General features: G+C 35.8%; 1 protein-coding gene across 1 annotated transcript in view; it reads left to right on the top strand.

The window, feature by feature from the left end:
• Positions 1 to 19,675, top strand: part of LOC150075399 (uncharacterized) — a 170,008-nt gene that overhangs the window by 114,043 nt on the left and 36,290 nt on the right. The window contains exons 2-3 of the mRNA XM_090388794.1: positions 10,536 to 10,719; positions 16,836 to 16,939. Coding sequence (XP_090244920.1) covers positions 10,536 to 10,719; positions 16,836 to 16,939 — 288 coding nt within the window. The remainder of the gene's footprint in view (positions 1 to 10,535; positions 10,720 to 16,835; positions 16,940 to 19,675) is intronic.

Below are 19,675 nucleotides of genomic sequence, written 5' to 3'. Positions count from 1 at the left end.
TTTTATTTTATTTTATATTATCATAATAAAGACGTTTTACAGATTTGAGCCAGTGTTATTTAGTAGCATTACAGATGAATGTCAATGTCAGACTTCAATTGCCATTTCTCAGCCAATATGCATAATATTTTTAGATCTTATCACAGTATTTTACCCTATTACTGTCATTAACCCTCCTACCAATCTTTGTATCATCTGCAAACTTAGACATTAAGCCCTGTTTTCCCCACAGACTGGAGATGTGCAAATGTGTCCCCAATTCACAAAGGGAGGAATCGAAGGGTGACACGAGTAATTACAGACCAGTTAGTTTAACTTCTGTTCCAGGTAAAATAATGGAGTCACTGGTTAAAGATGCATTGCAGGATCATCTAGACAAGACTGCAGCAATAATTCAGCAATAAACACAGCATGGGTTTGTTAAGGGAAAGTCTTGTCTGACAAATTTGATTGGTTATTATGATGTGGTTACAAAGGAACTGGGTGCAAAACATAATTTTTATATCATATACTTGTATTTCAGGAAAGCTTTTGACACTGTTGCGCATGGAAGACTACTGTACAAATTGGAGCAGAATGGTATTAACGGTAAGTTGCTACAATGGATAAAAGGATGGTTGAGTGGGAGAAGACAGAGGGTGGTAATCAATGGGTGCTGCTCTTCGTGGACTAATGTTATTAGTGGAGTCCCACAGGGTTTGGTGTTGGGTCCATTGTTGTTTTGTATATTTATCAATGATATTGATGAAGGTATATCAGGCTTAGTATCGAAGTTTGTAGATGATACAAAGGTTGGCAGGGTTGTCAATGACAGTAATGGCAGTGTGTTACTGCAACAGAATCTAGAAAATTTGGGCAAATGCGTTGAGAAGTGGTAACTGAAGTTTAACATTGACAAATGCAAAGTACTGCATATGGGTAGAAGTAACCCCAGAGAAATGTACCAACTGTGTGGTACTACACTTATGGTGGTAGAAAATGAAAAAGACCTGGGAGTAATTGTGCAGTCAGATATGAAGTTTTCTGAGCAATGCAGACAGGCTGCCAGGGCAGGTCATGGGGTGTTGTCAATGATATACAGGAATTTTGCTAGCAGGGAAAAGGAGGTGATTGTTCCTCTGTATAAGGCAATGGTCAGGCCACGCCTTGAGTACTGCGTGAAAGTCTGTAGGCCTCATTTTAGGAAGGATGTAGATTTGCTTGAGTGTGTACAGAGAAGGGCAACAAGATTGGTGAGGGGAATGAAGGGATCCTCTTACCAGGAGAGGCTTAAGTTCTGCAAATTGCAGCAGCTGGAAACTAGGCACCTGCTAGGTGATCTGATTGAGGTGTATAAGGCCTTGAATGGGTTGAGCACGCTGAATTCTGATGGAATTCTTCCACTTGTTCAGGTTACGAACCTAAGGGGACATAAATTGAAACTGAGGAAGGACAGATGTAGAACAGGTGTGCAGAAATTTGCCTTTAGCCAGTGGGTGGTTAATTGCTGGAACAAACTTCCATCTGTTGTTGTGGAAGTTGATAGGTTAAATAAATTTAAGGAGGAACTGGACAAATATTTAGAGGGGATTGTTTTGTAATTTTTTTTTTTTTTGACTGATGCTGCATAAGCTCATACACTTGCTTTCTTGCATCACATGCCACTACTACTACTACCACCTTCACCAGCATCATTCATAAAGATAGAAAACAACAGTGCTTATATGTAAATTTGACTCCAGCACTGAACCCTGGGGGTCTTCACTAATAAGATTAGTCTGTGAAGAGCAGTGTTCATTAATAACCACTGTCTTCTCCCACTCAACCATTCCTTTATTTAGAGCAGTAACTTTCCTTTACTGCTGAAATTTTTACAGCAGTCTTTTATGTGCAACAGAATGAAAAGCTATCTTTGAAACCCAAGTGTATGATATCAAAATTATTTTTTGCATCCAGTTCCTTTGTTACTGCATCATAGTATCAAATCTGATTGGTCACACAATATCGACCCTTTCTAAAGGGGCAATCTTATCTTTTATTATTGGTTTCTCTTGTTTATTTTCATTTGATATTTTTTAAATGAGTTTAGCAAATCACAATAGATCTCAGTTTTCAAGTCACTGAAAAAACTAAAAAAAAAACTTTATAATTAAAACAATAAAGGCTGTTTCACAGCTACCATGCAAGCATCTTTGTTAAATTGAGGTTGCATGTGACAGACGGTTAAAGCCATTAACCAACCATAAACTTACTACATCATTAAAAATATGCCTGTGTTTTCTGCTTCTTCTTATCGCTCTGAAGATTATCTGGCAATGAATTTGAAGACATTTTAGACAGAATACAGCATTCACATTCAAGATATAACCTGTAGTCAGTGGTAATTGCATATGAGAAGAGAGTTGCCATCTTTCTGGGTTTGATCTAGAACAGTCCTAAATCTTTTATCATTCGCGGACCGCCGTGTATGGTTTCTTTACATCTATGAAAAAAACCGATCACTCATCGGTGAAGACAGGATATTAGAGCTGGAAAAGGAATTAGAAAATGTGAATTGGAATATCATCGGTTTGGCTGAAACAAGAAGAAGAAATGAATCACTTATAAGTTTATCAAGGGAAATCTGCTGTACACCAATGAAAACAGTGAAAAGAGTGAAGGTGGAGTTGGGTTTCTGATCCATAAAGATTTTAAAAACAACATTTTGGAATTCAAAAGTACATCACCAAGGGTGTCAAGACTAATACTCAAGATTTCTAAGAGGTACAAGCTAAAGATTATAATGATTTATGCACCAACATCGAGCCATGATGATGAAGAGGTTGAAGAAATGTACACTGAAATTGAGAGTCTTCTAGATGAGCAGAAAACCCACTACGCTATTATTATGGGAGACTTCAATGCTAAGGTTGGAAAAAGGCAAAACAGCGCAGAAAGAGGAACTATAGGAAATTTTGGAATTGGTGAAAGAAATAAAAGAGGTGAAAGACTTGTGGAATTTGCAGAATCTCAAGGACTGTCAATAATGAACACTTTTTTCAAGAAAAGGGTGAACAGAAAGTGGACATGGAAGAGTCCAAATGGATTAACTACTAATGAAATCGACTTCGTCCTCACTAACAGAAGATATATTGTGAATGATGTTACCGTCCTGAATAAGGTAAATGTTGGAAGTGATCACAGAATGGTAAGATGTACACTTGATATAGATGTAGGAAAGGAAAGGAAAAAACTGACTCGAGTAAATAATATAAATAATATAAAGAAAGAGGAGGAGAAAAAGCAGTATGTACTGGAACTTAAGAACAAGTTTGAGCTTCTGCAGACTGCTCAGGACCAAGATATCGACGAGGAATATTATAACTTTCTGAAAGTGATAAAGCCCAAGAAACCTATAGGGAAACAGAAATCCAAAGAAGAAAAAATTAGTCAAGAAACACTTGTCATGATGAACCAAAGACAACAAATGAAGAGCAAGAAAAACACTGACAGGGAGAAAATTGAGTATACTGAGTTATGCAAAGCCATTAGAAAGAGACTCAGAGAGGACATAAGAAGATTTAACACAAGAAAAGTAGAACAAGCATTAAGGGAAAACAAAGGATTTAAATCAGCAGCCATGAGCAGTAATACAGAAAGACAAATGATACTGAAACTGAAGAATAGCGATGGTTAAGGCATAATTCAAATAGCAGAAGACTACTATAGAGAATTATACAAGGAGCGAGGGAATGATACCAGCAGTGGGGAACATGGATTGCAAAGTAGCAACACATACGACATACCCGATATTCTTCCTGATGAGGTAGAACATGCATTGAAGAAAATGAAGAATCGGAAAGCCCCGGGGGAAGATAAAGTTACTGTAGAGTTGTTAAAATTGGGAGGAAGAGACATAACACAAAAACTGGCAAAGCTCTTCACAAAGTGCATTAGAAAAGGTGTGATGCCTAAGCAGTGGAATAATGCAATCATAGTTTTGCTGCATAAGAAAGGAGATAAATCAGAAATTGGAAATTATAGACCAATTAGCTTGTTATCCCATATTTACAAGTTGTTCACAAGGGTCATTACTAACAGATTAGAAAGAATACCTGATGAGAATCATCAAGTATTCTCATGAACAGGATGCCATATGCCTTTCTAGCCACCTGTTTACACCACTTGAAAAGTTCATGCCAATTTGAATCATAACACCTATAACAACTTATTTTTCCCTCTTCTCCCTAGCTTATATGTGGTTCCAGGATTTCCGTTTCCCAAATAAACAACATTTAAACTTTAGTTGCCACTTTTTTATATGCTACTGATCCAAGTCTTTTTTGAAGCAATATAGCTTGGCTTGGATTTTTAACTATCCTCACCTTCAAACCATCAACAAACTTTGGCATCTTCCTTTAGATATCCTCATTAATGTCAGTAATGAAAATTAGAAAGGAGGGAGCCCAACACCAATCCCTGAGTAACCCATTTATTACACTGATCCACCATTTATGACAACCCTCTGTCTCTGATCTTTAAGCTAGCCTGTGATCCAACATTGGATCTTACCAGTAACTCCACTTTCTTCCAGTTATATAGCAGTATTAAGGGATGATATGAAAAGCTTCCAATAGCAGAAGACTATTATAAAGAATTATATAAGGAGTGAGGAAATGATGCAAGCAGTGGGGAAGATGGACCAAAAATTAGCAACACATACGACATACCCGATATCCTCCCCGATGAGGTCGAACATGCATTGAAGAAAATGAAGAATCAGAAAGCCTCAGGTGCAGAAGAAGTTACTGTAGAGTTGTTAAAATTAGGAGGAAGAGACATGATACAGAAACCAGCAAGACTCTTCACAAAATACATTAGGAAAGGCACGACACCTAAGGAGTGGAATAATGCAATCATAATTTTGCTGCATAAGAAAGTAGATAAATCAGAAATTGGAAATTATAGACCAATTAGCTTTGTTGTCCCACATCTACAAGTTGTTCACAAGGGTCGTTACTAACAGATTAGAAAGAATACTTAACGAGAATCAACCAAAAGAGCAAGCTGGCTTTAGGACAGGATTCTCAACTATGGATCACCTTCGTGTAATATCACAGCTAATGGAGGAAGCAAATGAATATAAAACACCATTATGCCTGGAATTTGTGGATTATGAAAAGGCATTTGACTCCATACAGCATAAGGTGATGTTTTGGGCACTGGAAAGACAATGCATAGACACCCCATACATTATGATTTTGAAGAAAATATATGAGAACCCAACCTCCTTTATTAGATTAGAAAAAGATGGTAGCAAATTTAAAATTGAGAAAGATGTTTGACGAGGAGACATAATATCTCCAAAGTTGTTTACTGCTGTGCCCTTGAAGCTTTCAAAAGATTGGATAGGTTGCAGAAAGGAGTCAATGTGAATGGAGAGTACCTAAACCTTTTACGATTTGCAAATGATATTGTGATCATAAGCCATGATCCCAAAGAATTAGAGGAAAATCTTAACCAGTTATCCAGAGTTAGCAAGGATTTTGGACTAAAGATGAATATGGCTAAAGCAAAAGTAATGATGAACAAGTATGCCACAGAAAGGGATATAATCATTGAAGGAACAGTAATTGAAAAGGTGGACTCATACTTATCTGGGACAATTCATTAGTTGTAATAATGATAAATGGCTGGAAGTCAAGAGAAGAATAAATTTCGGATGGATAGCATTCAGAAAATATAATCACATACTGAGGAGCAATATCCCAATTTGTCTGAAACGTAAAATAATGAACCAATGTGTATTTCCCACCATGACTTATGGAAGTGAAACTTGAGCACTCAACCAAAAGAAAGGAAGAGAAGCTGAAACCACACAGTGAAGAATGGAACAAATTATATTAGGAATCAGACTGTTAGATAAGAAGGGAAACATGTGGATTAGGCAGCACACACAAGTAAAGGACATTCTTATCAACCCCAGGGGCTCACATCTGGTGAGTATGGGCTTGCCACACCCAGGGTCCTGAGCTGGATATCATCATTCTTCTCTTTCTTGGTGATTCCCTTCTATTTTTGACTCTCTCTCTCTCTCTCTCTCTCTCTCTCTCTCTCTCTCTCTCTCTCTCTCTCTCTCAGGATAACTTGGGATTATTTTTATTTTGGCTGGTGCAGCATAAGCCTCAGGCATCCTTGCACCCTATAGCTAATAATAATAATAACACTAAAGAACTGAAATGGTCTTGGGCTGGACACATAGCTCAAAGACATGATGACAGATGGACTAAGAAAATAACAGAATGCTACCCAAGAGGAGCTAAAAGAAAACCAGGAAGACAACAAAACGAGATGGACAGAAGAAATTCATGAGTTCATGGGTAGTAAATGGATGGCTATTGCACAAAACAGAAGAAACTGGAAAGTTGCTGGAGAGGACTTCATCCTGCAGTGGATTGAAAATGGCTGATGATGATGATTAAAAGCTTTACTGAAGTCTAAATGTATGGCACTATCAGCTGCCTCTGATCTGAAATGTCTTTGCTATAGAAAGCTTTATCCTCAAGTGAGCCTGCAAACATGACCAGTTCTTGTGGAATTTAATTTTCCCCCTCCTTCACACTTTTTGCACTAAGTAAGATTAAGTTCACAGTGAAACAAATGACAGGAGAATTACTTTTGTAGAAATCCCAGATGCTGAGTTTAGTTGAAACCTGAATAGACTAGTAATATTTGATTGCCATTTGCCAGTTTTTCTAATGAATAAGCTTGAGCTTGATGCAGATAAGTGGTCACAAAATTTAAGAATGCCAGGAAGATTTGTTGAAGAGAAATGTGTCATGTAAAAATGTGAATTGTGCTTTCTGTAAACTTATAACTAATCATTTAAACCTAATTTATACTTTGATTTGTTACTTTTCGTTATATGTTAAGGCTCTGCTAGTCTCTGTTCTTGGGTTTCCCAATTGTTCTGGTATGACTTCCCTTTAATGAATCAATGTTGGGATCTGTGCAAGATAACATTCTTGTCGAGATGGTCCTGTTGCATCCTTAACCATAGACACCATGATTTTTCTCAACTGCAGAAGTCAAACTTACTAGTCTATAGTTACCCCAACTCCTTTTTAGTACTACCTTTGTGGATTGGAGAGACATTAGCACTTCTCCCATCCAAGGATTCAAGGGGATCTTTCCAGAGTCTAATGATACTCTCATTGACATTCCAAATGGTCTTATGCACACTTCTTAATCATAACTGATTATATACCATCCTCCCCTGGAGCCTTGCCCTCTTTTAACCTCAGTAGCTTTTCTAGCAAATGCCTTTTTGAGATCAGATCATTATCTTATTTTACAGCAGTCTATCTGCTCAACTGTAATCTCCCCCAGAGATTCAAGCTTACCCTTGATTGTAAATATCATTGTGAAGTATCTGTTCAGCTCACGTGCCATTTCTGTGGTCTTCCTATAGATCTTCCACTGCAGTCAGTTAAGAGATATATTTAATTTACTCTCTTGTTTTTTGTATTATTGTATGGGAAGAAATCCCTATCCATATTCTTAGCTCTCTTTTGTAGTGTTTTCTCATAATCATCTTTCACCTGTTTTTACCCATCAGTGGTTTTGTTGTGTACTCTCTTATAACATTTATACCAATTGGAATCATGTCACTGTTTGTAACTTTTGCTTGTTTCTTTTGCTTAATTAAACTTAACCTCACATGTAATCCATTTTGGCATCTTATATGTTTACAGAACATTTGTGGCTTCAAGGATAAGTTCCTTGAATATTTCCCAAAACATATTTATATCTGACAGCATACAGCAGCCTCTTCAGTAATTCAAGCCCAAAAAGGTATCTCTTTCTGATATAGTCCAATCTCTTGGAATTGAAGCTCTTACCTTTACCCTTTTCAACATTTTGATGCAGCCCAATTAATGCTATTATGGTCACTATCTGCTATTGGTTCCTCCCACTGTCAAGTTTTTGATGCACTTAAGCTCCTTAGTGAGGATCAGTTCTAGAATAGAGCCCCTTGTAACCTCTTGAATGTGTTGGGATAAATGGCACTTATCCAGTTTGTTTGATAAACTGTTACCTTTTATGAGAGGTTGTTGATAAGTTCTCAGCCTATAATAGAAAGAAACAAGATAATCCAATTATGTACATAGTTAATTCAGCATATTTGTTTTTCACTCCACACACTTTCTACAATATTCCAGCATTTATAAACTCAAAATAGAAATCATAAAACTGTACCCCAAACCAAGCTTCTCTCATATGACGTCATCATTTGATGTAAATTTGATACCCTTTAAATGTTTTTTGAGATATGAAACTACCTCTTCAAAAAACAATCTTTAATTATTTTTTGAAGAGGTAGTAGTCAGAGGGCGAAAGATCTGGTGAATACTGGGGGATGATTAAGACACCAGAAGCCTTGTTCATCTGATTTGACATGTGTTGTATGTGCTGGAGTATTGTCCTGCAAAAACAGCACTCCTCAGGTGAGCTTTCCCCTGTATTTAGCCTTCATTTCCTCCTTCAGTTTGTTCAAAAATTTATGAATAATTCTTCGCAGTTATCATTTTACCTTTTCCAGGTAGTCAATAAACAAAATTTCACCTTTTTTTCAAAAGACAGAGAACATGACCTTCCCAGCAGACTTCAGGGTGTGGAACTTTTTTGGATGGGGGGAACCACCGTTCCTCCACTCCAACTATTCCCTGATCTCTGGATCACAATGAAACAACCACACGAATTGTGACCATGTTTCATCTATGGTCACAATTTGCACCAAAAAATCATTTGATACCTTGCTCAAAATGGTGAAGAATGGCAAATGAAGACAGGATATGCTGTCACTTTTGGTCAGCATTCAAACATTTGGAGATTTTCACTTGGTAGAAAGCTTCCACCTGTCCAAAAAAACACATTTGGAGTAACAACTATATTGAAAACATTGCCTGGAGAAGTGTAGAGTCTCAACTATACATTTAACAGAAAAATTTGTCTATCAGACAGTATCACAATATCATGTTGTGAATGGTATCAACATTTTCAGGCATCATAGAAACTGGTCTTCCTGTCCTCTTTACATCCTCAGTGTCAAAAGAACCCATTTTAAATTTTACAACCCAGCTTTTGATGCCTGAATATGTTGTTCTCCTAGTGTCACCAACATAGCATGAATTTCCTTTAGTGTTCTGAATTGTAGAAACAGGTTTTTCATAATTGTTCTACCATCAGTTTTGCTGAAAGTGACTTTTTGGAGTGACATGCTTTCTTCAACCTGTAAAAAATAAAAATGGATATTAAGGTTTTTTGAAGAGCAAATGGGCTGTTTAACATAAAAAGATATGCTCTTTCATAATTTGACAAAAACAAATTGGAAGTGGGTTGGGCCAAGTGTCAGCACCCCCTTATAGTGTATTTCCATTCTACATATTCCAGCCTATAAGAGATAGGTTGAGGTCCCATATTGTGATGTAGTCACACTTAGTAGTCCAATCAACATGCCTAAAGTCTTTGTCGTACTCCTCAGAGTCATTTGTCTTGCAATGTACCTCCACTGTTACTGCAAGTAAGTTTTCACCATACTGATGCAATATCTGCTTTACCTTGATCAGGAAACATTATTGCCACTTTCATGCAGATTTTGATCAGAAGTATCACTTCTTCATCCTTCCCTATCTCCCCTGAACACATAGTATTCACTAAAATAAAATCATGTTATGTTTCTTAGTAGCACCATATCTCAGTAAACCCAACTACATCAGCATTGATATGATTTCAAAAAAGCTCAAATTCATTTAATTTATTTACAGTACTCCTGGCATTACTGTGTGGACAAATTATGTTTTGTACTTTGTTGCTTTTGACAACCCTGACACACTCCTTATAGTTACTTTAAAGTGTTTTTTCGTGTGGTCTTTGATTTCTGGTGGTTTCAGTGTTTAGGGTAATTAATAAATTAAAGAAATTTATTCATGTCTAGCAGAAATGAATTTGTAAAAGTTTGAAGTCACATAATTCAATAACAGAGCCTTAAATCCAAAAATGCCTTTAGGTTTTTTATGTATATTTTCATGTAACCTTGTAAAATGTTAACATCCATTTTTGAATTTCCTTGTATGAGTTGTGAGAGGGAGATGCATGTGTTTATGGTTATAAAATAGTTGTGTTGTAATGTTGCTACTCCCTTTTTTAGATAAAAGAAGCAGTTTGTTTCTTTATCTAATAGTGTTCATGATATTTTGTATATAATGCTTTTGTGATTTGTTTCTGCAAACTCATAATACCATTTGGCTTGTGACCTGCTACTTAAATTTCTTTCACAATATCTTAAGCCACGACAGGTTTGTTTTGAGAATAATAAACTCATTTTCTATTTCTGTTGCATTTTTTCTTAATTTTTTTTGCTGAAATAGTTATCCTCATAACATTTTTTAATGATCTGTGATTTTAGAAGTTTATTTAAAATAATTCTTTACTATCTCTTAAATTTTCATGGTATGTTTCATATCATCCTGTTTTTATATATTTTTAATGAATGTGGTTCTTGTTATTGTCTTTAGAACTTCAGCAACAAATTGGATGTACCAATCAGGACATTATTCTGGAGTGTGGTCCATCAAGTTTTGTGGCTATTCATATTGCCTATGTCACTTCTAACATAACTGAAGAGAATAATACATGCATAGATATAGAAGAAAGTGATGATATCTGTGATGAAGATATTCGGCTTTCTATAAATAGAAGGTACCCTGCTCAGTTTATGAAGTAATATATTCAAAGAAAATATAATTATTGGCAGAAATAAAAGTTTTAATTAAATCTAAAGCTAATTATAAATATTATTTTTAAGAATCTTTCACTTTTTTTCCCTAATCATTTCTAATTTCCTAATCATTCAATGACAGCTAGGAAAGTATATTGCCAATTGTATACTTAGAAGAGATAAGAAACTTAAAAGAGAAGTTTTAAAACAGTGGTATCCATCCCAAAAAAAATTCTGTGTTAAAATCCAATGTGCTAAATTTATGTTGAATATAAGGATTGTTTTATGAGAATACGGTAAGCTGAATTTTTATTTTATTCTACAACAGAGCTTCATAAGCCAGTAACCAAAGAATTCTATTTGTTTCTGTAATTGATGTGGGAATAGCGAATGGTATTTAGATAAATGCAGTTTGCCATTTTATAATAAAGCTAATAATTTGTTATGGGATTTCTTTTTTAGTGTTCTGTTTAGAGATGGGTTCTAAGCATTATTATTAGGATCTCTTCCTAGAAACCACCCATTTAGTATCTGTACTCTGCTCCTGGAGGATAGATATCCAGTAAGGTGATTTCCCATTGCTTTCCTTACTATATATATGGTGTTTGAAAAGTTTGTGGGCTGAGTATGAAGTGTTTATTTTGAGGAGTCTGGTAACATGTAACTTTTCAACATGACCCCCTTTTGAGTCAATACACTTTTGTCACTGATGCTGCAATGCATTGATTCTAGCTGCAAAGAAAGTTTTCTCTTAGGCCTCCAGGAATGCAGCCATTGCAGCAGTGATGTCACTCTCAATGGGAAAATGGATGCCAACCAGGTATTATTTTCAAATTAGGAAATAGGTGAAGTCAAATGGTGCTAGATCTGGTGAACATGGGGATGGTCCTAGATTTCAAAGCCACACTCATGCAGTGCAGCTATGGCAACAATAGACTTGTCAGCAGGTGCATTTCCTTGCGGAACAAGACTTCTTTGCTGAATGTTCCTCAGCATTTGTCTTTGATATTTTCACATAGACACTTCATAAAATCTGTGTAATATGCCCCTGTGACAGTGTGGCCTTTTTGAAAGTAATCCACTAGCAACACTCCATCAGTATCCCAAAAAATTGATGCCTTTACCTTGCCAGCAGAAGAATCAACTTGGCTTTCTTTGCTTTGGAGGGGAAGAAGAGCTCTGTTTCCACTGTTTGGACTGCTCTTTTGTCTCTCTCTCTCTCTCTCTCTCTCTGAAAGTAATGGACCCACATCTCATTCATGATCACAAACCTTGCAAGGAAATTTGCTGGATCTTGAAAATAATGCAAATGTTCACTTGACTTGACAACTCTTGTGCATTTTTGATCTACTGTCAACCACTTTGGAACCCACTGTGCCAACACCTTTTTCATAGTGAGAACCTCTGTTATTATGAGGTACACACATTCAGATGAGATGTTCAAGACACTAGAAATTTACCGAACTATTACTCATCAATCACTCATCACCAGATTATGCACACTGTGAACAACTTCTGGAGTGATGGATGTTGTGGGTGTGGGACATTCACATTCTATATTGTGGGTCATTTTCTAGTCTCTCTCTCTCTCTCTCTCTCTCTCTCTCTCTCTCTCTTTCTCTTTCTCTCCCCACACCCAACACACACACACATTTAAATTCTGCTACTCACTTCTTAACTTAACCAAGAAATAGAAAGGGGCATCTACCCCATTGTTGTTACCATATCCTCATGAATTACCTTTGGTCTTAATCCCATTTTTCCAAATACCGGATGACTGCAAGGTGACTGATTTTGTCCACCTTTTCTTATTCACACAACTTTGTTCACTGTACCTGTAATTAAAAAAAGATTTTATTGAAGCTGCATTAAACTTGGTGAGTTATTAACGTGTTACACATTAAGTACAGACATTTTTAACACTGCAGTACTACCCTTTTATACTTAGGCCAAACTTTTCAACCCTCCATATGTTATGTCTGTATGTTGTATGCATTCTAAGGTCAACTTGGCTGAAAACACTTCCAAATGCCTTAGAAGAGAAGAAACTAAACTCCATACCTCTCTTGAAATTGTCTAAGTCTCCATTAAAAAAGATCATAATACTTGTAAGTACTGTATTGACAGAACTTGAATCCTGATTTCTGCCTCTGGTAGCAAGTATCATAGCTGTCCTGCCACAGCAGATATAAATGTCACATTTTTAAATGTAAAAGAAATTACATATTCATTTCTTGAATGTATTAGTAAATCAGATTTATTTTGCAACATCCTGATAGTTGCTGTTAATCCTGTATTCAACATGGCAAAAAGAAGTTTAAATGGTTCATCTTGCACGACCATTTATTTTATAACATGTATTTTAGAGGTGACAAGTTTGTTTGTTTTTTTTTATTAATTGGTCACACAATTAGAAATCTGTGTGTGCACTCATACCAGTTTTTTACTGATAAGAAAAGTCAGTTTAAAGAACTTTATTCTTACAAAAGTGTAGTCTGATCAATTTTCTACAAAAGTTAAGCTTAGTCTGATCAATTTTCATCAAGTATGTGAGAATACTGGTATTTAACATAATGATCCATGCATGGGAACTGCAGTTGTCTGTGTGTATGTGTATATACAGGGTGATTTGATTATTGGTGGCTATTTATTTAGGTTTGGAAAACAACGAAAATTCATACTGATATCTGGACCTCTTTTGTTATATTTGGGCTGAAATTTTTGTATTTGACCTTAAAATTGGACTAAGTATTATCATTTTGATTTTACAATTTACAAATTCATTGGGAAAGTTGTTCCTTATCATTGGAATAAAAAAAAAATGATGATAATAATAACATAGCATTCATAGTGTGAGGAGATAAACACAAACTGCCAGACATGCATGTATTGAGGAGCAAACATTACATACAAACATTGTTTTTTATTTCAAATATAATTGCATTATATTTGTTTCAGAAGTATCACAATGATGTCTTTAGACTAAACTAAAGACAGAACAATTTTCCCATTTATTAAAGAAAGCAGTTGATTAGACAAAATTTTAATTTAGAAATCAAAGTATAAATCATCATCATCATCATCATCAGCCATTTTCAATCCACTGCAGGATGAAGGCTTCTCCAGCAACTTTCCAGTTCCTTCTGTTTTGTGCAATGGCCATCCATTTCATCTGTCCATCGCCGTTGTTGTCTTCCAGGGTTTCTCTTAGCTCCTCTTAGGTACCATTCTGTTATTTTCTTAGTCCATCTGTCATATCTTCGAGCTATGTGTCCTGCCCAAGACCATTTTAGTTCTTTAGTTTTGATAAGGATGTCCTTTACTTGAGTTTGCTGCCTAATCCATGTGTTTCTCTTCTTATCTAACAGTCTGATTCCCAATATAATTCATTCCATTCTTTGCTGTGTAGTTCTCAGCTTCTCTTCCATTATTTTGGTGAGTGCCCAAGTTTCACTTCCATAAGTCATGGTGGGGAGTATACATTGGTTCATTATTTTACGTTTCAGACAAATTTGGATATTGCTCCTCAGTATGTGACTATATTTCCTGAATGCTATCCATCCAAAATTTATTCTTCTCTTGACTTCCAGCCATTTATGATTATTACAGCTAATGACTTGTCCCAGATATGACTCCACCTTTTCAATTACTGCTCCTTCAATCATTATATCCCTTTCTGTGGCATACTTGTTCATTATTACTTTTGTTTTGTTTATTGCTTTTGTCCAAAATCCTTACTGATTCTGTATAACTGATTTTCCTCTAATTCTTTGGGATCGTGGCTTATGACCACAATGTCATCTGCAAATCGTAAATGGTTTAGGTACTCTTCATTCACATTGAAAGTATAAGTGGTAATATTTAATCTAATCGTTAATATCAATTAATATCTATCATTAACTGCAATTTATTAAAATTTCATCTTAAATAGGATAAAAAGTCCAGATGGCAAACAGCCTAGACCTAGATAGATTAAAGTGCTTTTTAATTGAAATACTGTGTGTGTGTGTGTGTGTGTGTGTGTGTGTGTGTGTGTGTGTGTGTGTGTGTGTGTGTGTGTGTGTGTGTGTGTGTGTGTGTGTGTGTGTGTCCAAAATGCAGCCTGCAACTTTTGTTTGGCCAACAGCTGTATGTTGAATGCCTTTGTTGTATTGGATAATACAAATAAATAATACCTTTATTAATAGCAGTCTTGTATTGAAAGAAAAATAATAATTTCCTGACTGCCTCATTTCTGACACATAACAAAGCATAGGAAGAGAAACTAATGCCAAAACTGAAACTCCAAAAGAAAATAATTTGTGAGTGAGTGGGCAGCACATTTTTCCATCAATATTGATTTATTTAAATTTTTTTGCAGATATTATTTTCCAATTAAAAAAAAAATCAGTAATTCAGATAAAAATTGAAGACTCTACTCAAGTCATACTAAAACTTATACTGACATAATTCTAATATGTATTTTAATATTTAAAAATAAGTTTCAGTGTTGAATGTTAATATATAATATAGCATTGAATGTCCAATGCTGCTGCTGCTTAAAAACATGTACTGAAAACTTTTAAGATTGTTGTTTGAATAACTTTTATCTGTTTGTATTTGCTCAAATGCTAAATGAAAGCAGAAGCTGAAATCAAATCAAAATTCATATGCTTTATTTACATTTGATTTTGAAAATGGAGAGACTTTCTGCTCTCATTGAGTTCTCAATGCTAAGGCTTAAACTCATTTTCAACTTAGAGATAAATACAGTTATTCACGATTCTGCCTAAGTTTCTAATTTTTTTTTTCAAATTGTATATATATATGCGACCGGGCTAGCCAGGTGGGTAAAGTGCCTGCCTGGCAACCCAAAGGTCGCGGGTTCGAATCCCGCCTCGGGCTTGGATCAAAGTAAAATGCAAAAACTTTGGGAGGTGCATTATGGCCACAGAAGCTGATGCGCCAACAACTAACAAAAAAAAAATTGTATATTTAATACAGGTAAAGTGTATGGATTTTGATTTGATTTCAGTTTGTTAGTTGAAATACCCCTGTAATTCTATAGTATTGTATGGTGTAGGGCAGATGCAGCCCAATTCGAAGGCTTAAACTATAGATGCAACCCAATTCGATGCCTAACATAACTATTATTGTGTTTTAATCACTGCTTGGTTATTTCTTAGACAAAATACATTATTGACAGTTCAGCATAAGTTTGTTAATAGAGACTATCTTGCCAGCTGATGAAAAGTCAGTAAGTTTTGCAACTGCTGTCCTGGTAGTGTGTATGTGTTTTTTTAAATATATATTGGATTTACTTTTTCTGGTGATGCTATACAATTCAATATTAGCAACTTAGGCAGAACCGCAGATAATGCTATTTGTCTCTAAGTTGAACACATAAGTCACAGATTTATTGCCGAGCACTTTTCATCCTGCAGCACTATAGTACTTTTTCCTTTTTTTTTTTTTTTTTTTCTGGCCAGTGAACCTTTTGGGAAATATACTTTTCTGAGAGGTGGAGCTTAAAAATATTGTGCAAAAAAATAAAAACTTATACTCTTAGAAGGGGAGGGAGACGTATTGCCTTCTATTTCATCCTTAACTTAGTCTTTTACATGGAAACTATATTGCAACTTATGTAAACAGTTGATACTTCAGTAAATTTATAAAACAGACCACTGATGTCATTTGGGTCAGTTGATATTAGTAAAAAGCACTGGATTACTTTGTTCTTTGTATTTTATCAGCATGCAGAGTATAAACTGCTTAGAGTGACTGACATTTTTCCTGTTAGTTTAAATTCTGTTTTAAAAAATTTACTTAATCAGTATTAAGTAAATTTTTTTGCCATCTCCTAATTGAGGCACAGTTTTCTTTATTATTATTATTGGTGATTATCAGGTGTGATATGAAGTTCCTAAAATTCTTTAACCTTTTTTCCTCTTCCCTTCCAAGCATTGGCCTTTTATGTGATAACCATATTTTGTTTGAATTCTCAACTTTTCTTTTCTCTCTGTCACTTACAGAAAAGTAAATAAATATGAAAATAAATAAATCAAAATGATGTATATTTTGAACTTATTTTAATAATTTAATTACATTTTTTACTCAGATGTTCAGGGTTACATAACTGCACTTATAATTATGTGAAACACGGTATGGATAGCCACTGTGATAATGCAGGAGTAGTTGTCATACATTATGACTGTGCAAGAGGTAAGTAATCATTACATATTTATTTTTACTGGTTTTCAAATATAATTCTGATACCTATATAAAAATCATTTGGTGCTAACCTTTTTTTTTTTTTCACCTTCTGGAGTGAAACTTGCTTATAATGAAATCCTTGACAATATCACTGTTAAGAAGACTTGTTTTATGAAATGAAGGTAGAGAGAATGGAAGCAAGCTGAACCCAAGTAGAGGTGAAAAGATGGCTAAATGCTGAGGTCAGTATGGTAAGTAGATTATGGTGGCAATTCAAAGAAACAGAAAATGTGTCCTGAATTCCTTATTTGGTCATTTCATCATAGGATACTTACACATTTGTCCATACAGCTCATTATTAACTATGCACTGTTCAGTCAAAACATTATGACCACCCCCATGTTTTAGCAACTGGATGTTCCTCCCTGCCTAGTAGCATATGTGTCAATGTTGAGAACCAGTAAATGTGATACTGTGGGTTTGTGCTGTGCAGTCCATACAAAGTACTTGATCACCATGGGCAAGGGATATGATCTGATGGACTTTGAAAAGGGATGATTGTCAGGTATCAGTTGAAGGTACCTAACAATCATCAGGCAGGGAGTATTACAGAAACTACAGAATCTTGTGGACTATTTGCAGTACTGCAGTTAAGGTTTTCCAAGGGTGGACAGAGCAGCATTGCCAGGAATTTTATGGCCACCCATGCCTTTTCACTGGTCATAGTGAACGGCTGTTCTGTCTTGTATGAACCGATAGACTGAAAATAGTGGAATATCTGACTGCGGACTTTAACTAGGGTATGACCAACAGTGCTTTCAAGACCATAATTCAACCAACCAACCCTCCTCTGTATGGGCCTTCAGAGTAGGTGCCCAGCCAAGGTTATGCTTATGGCTACCCATCACCAACGATGCCTGAAGTTTGCATCTGAATGACATCATTGGGTCATTGGCTTCTGAAAAAAAAAGTTGCCTTTTCTGATGAATCACATTTCTTTCTGTGCCATGTGGACAGAAGGAAATGTGAATTTATCATGGAAGGTGTGGTGACAAACTGTGGAAAGAAATCACTCTGACATCCTGGCCCAACAGAAACTGGCATTTGGTGTCAGTATTTTGGTATGGAGGATGTTTTCCTGGAAATTTCTTGAAATCCTCATACCCCTATACTGCACTCTGAATGCTTAAAACTACCTAACCATTGTGTCCAATCAGGTACACCCCTTCATGGTGTCTTTCCTGATGGCGCACATATGTTTCAGCAGACTGATACACCCTGCCACATTGCCGGTATTGTTCAAGGATGGTATTTCACCCTGGCATGTTGCTGGTATTGTTCACTAAACATGAAAGTGACTTCCAGGTGTTAACTTGGCTGCTAAATTTACTTCTTATGAATCCCATTGAACATTTCTGGGATTATGTGGATTGACAGGTCTGCCATTTCGATCCTTCATCTTGGACTATTGCAGATCTGTGGGGACATAATCCTAGTTACATGATACCTCCTGCAATGTTCATAGTCCTTATAGAATCCATGCCTGGCTGGGTAGCAGTGGTACTGGCAGCAAGAGGAGGATATACCCACTATTAGGTCATAATGTTTTGATTAGACAGATATCATAGACTCTATACCACATCAACTGTCATTCAAGTGGTGCAAATTGTGTATTTGGTTTTTCATCTATACATAGATATAAATGGGAAAAAAACCAATATTCATAAGTAAAAGAATTGTGCATATAATATTTTGAAGCAGATCACAATAAATTGCCCCACACTTAACCTTTGAATAAATAGTGCACTCTCAGAGTGAGAACTGGCAACTGTTGTGATAAATTTCCACATTAGGAAAGATTTCCAAGGTATAGGTCTGTATAAGTTCATCTAAATCTGTATAAATTCAGAATTATACTTTATTAGGATAAAGCAGTTATACTTACCAGATAAAGTTTCATGCTATGGAAGGAAGGTACACTGGTGTTCAAAGAAAGTGCATCACCTAGGAATTTCACATTTCTAATCCTTTTTTGCGATGGTTTGTTACATTAATGACTAGCATCACAAATAGAAATATAAACAAAAGATATTTATTAATAGTTAAGGCAAAGCTAAGTAATATTTGACAGATGTTCTCAAAATATTCCAAAATGAGCATTTGCAACCTTTATACAACAGTTTTGGTAAACACGACAATTATGGCTGAAATGTTATCAGAAGCCCTCAATTTGCTTCAGTTAATCATTTTAAATGGAAAAGTTCACCAGGTGCAAACTAATATTTAGTTGAACTGCCTATTGGCCCTGATGACAGCAGCACACCGTCAAGGCATTGACAAGATCAATTTCTGAAGATAATCAACTGATAGTTCGTGGTTCCAAATACGAATTATGGCTTCCTCAAGTTCATGAAGGGTCTTTGGTTCTTTCTGGCAACTGCAGATTCCACACAATGCCAACAGTTCTCTATATGATTCAGGTCCGGGCTGTTTCCTGGCCAGCTAACAGTTGTAATGGACCGTTCTTGCAACCATTACACATTGGTGTCGAACCTCTAATGCAGAAATGAAGCTAAAGTAACTACAGAAGTGCCTACATACACTTTTTGCCCTATGACAAGGAGCAGAGTCGTCCTGAAAGATGCAGTTACTTGGCACGTTGAAATGGTCTCTAATGGTTCACAGCAATTTGCCTTCCAATATAGCCAGGTATCCATAGACATTTATAGAACCTTTTAAAAACTG

This window comes from Mastigoproctus giganteus, chromosome 14, assembly GCF_048544385.1.
Source record: "Mastigoproctus giganteus isolate SK-2022 chromosome 14, ASM4854438v1, whole genome shotgun sequence".
NCBI classification, from domain to species: Eukaryota; Metazoa; Arthropoda; class Arachnida; order Uropygi; family Thelyphonidae; genus Mastigoproctus; species Mastigoproctus giganteus.
This window is presented reverse-complemented; position numbering and strand designations above follow the sequence as displayed.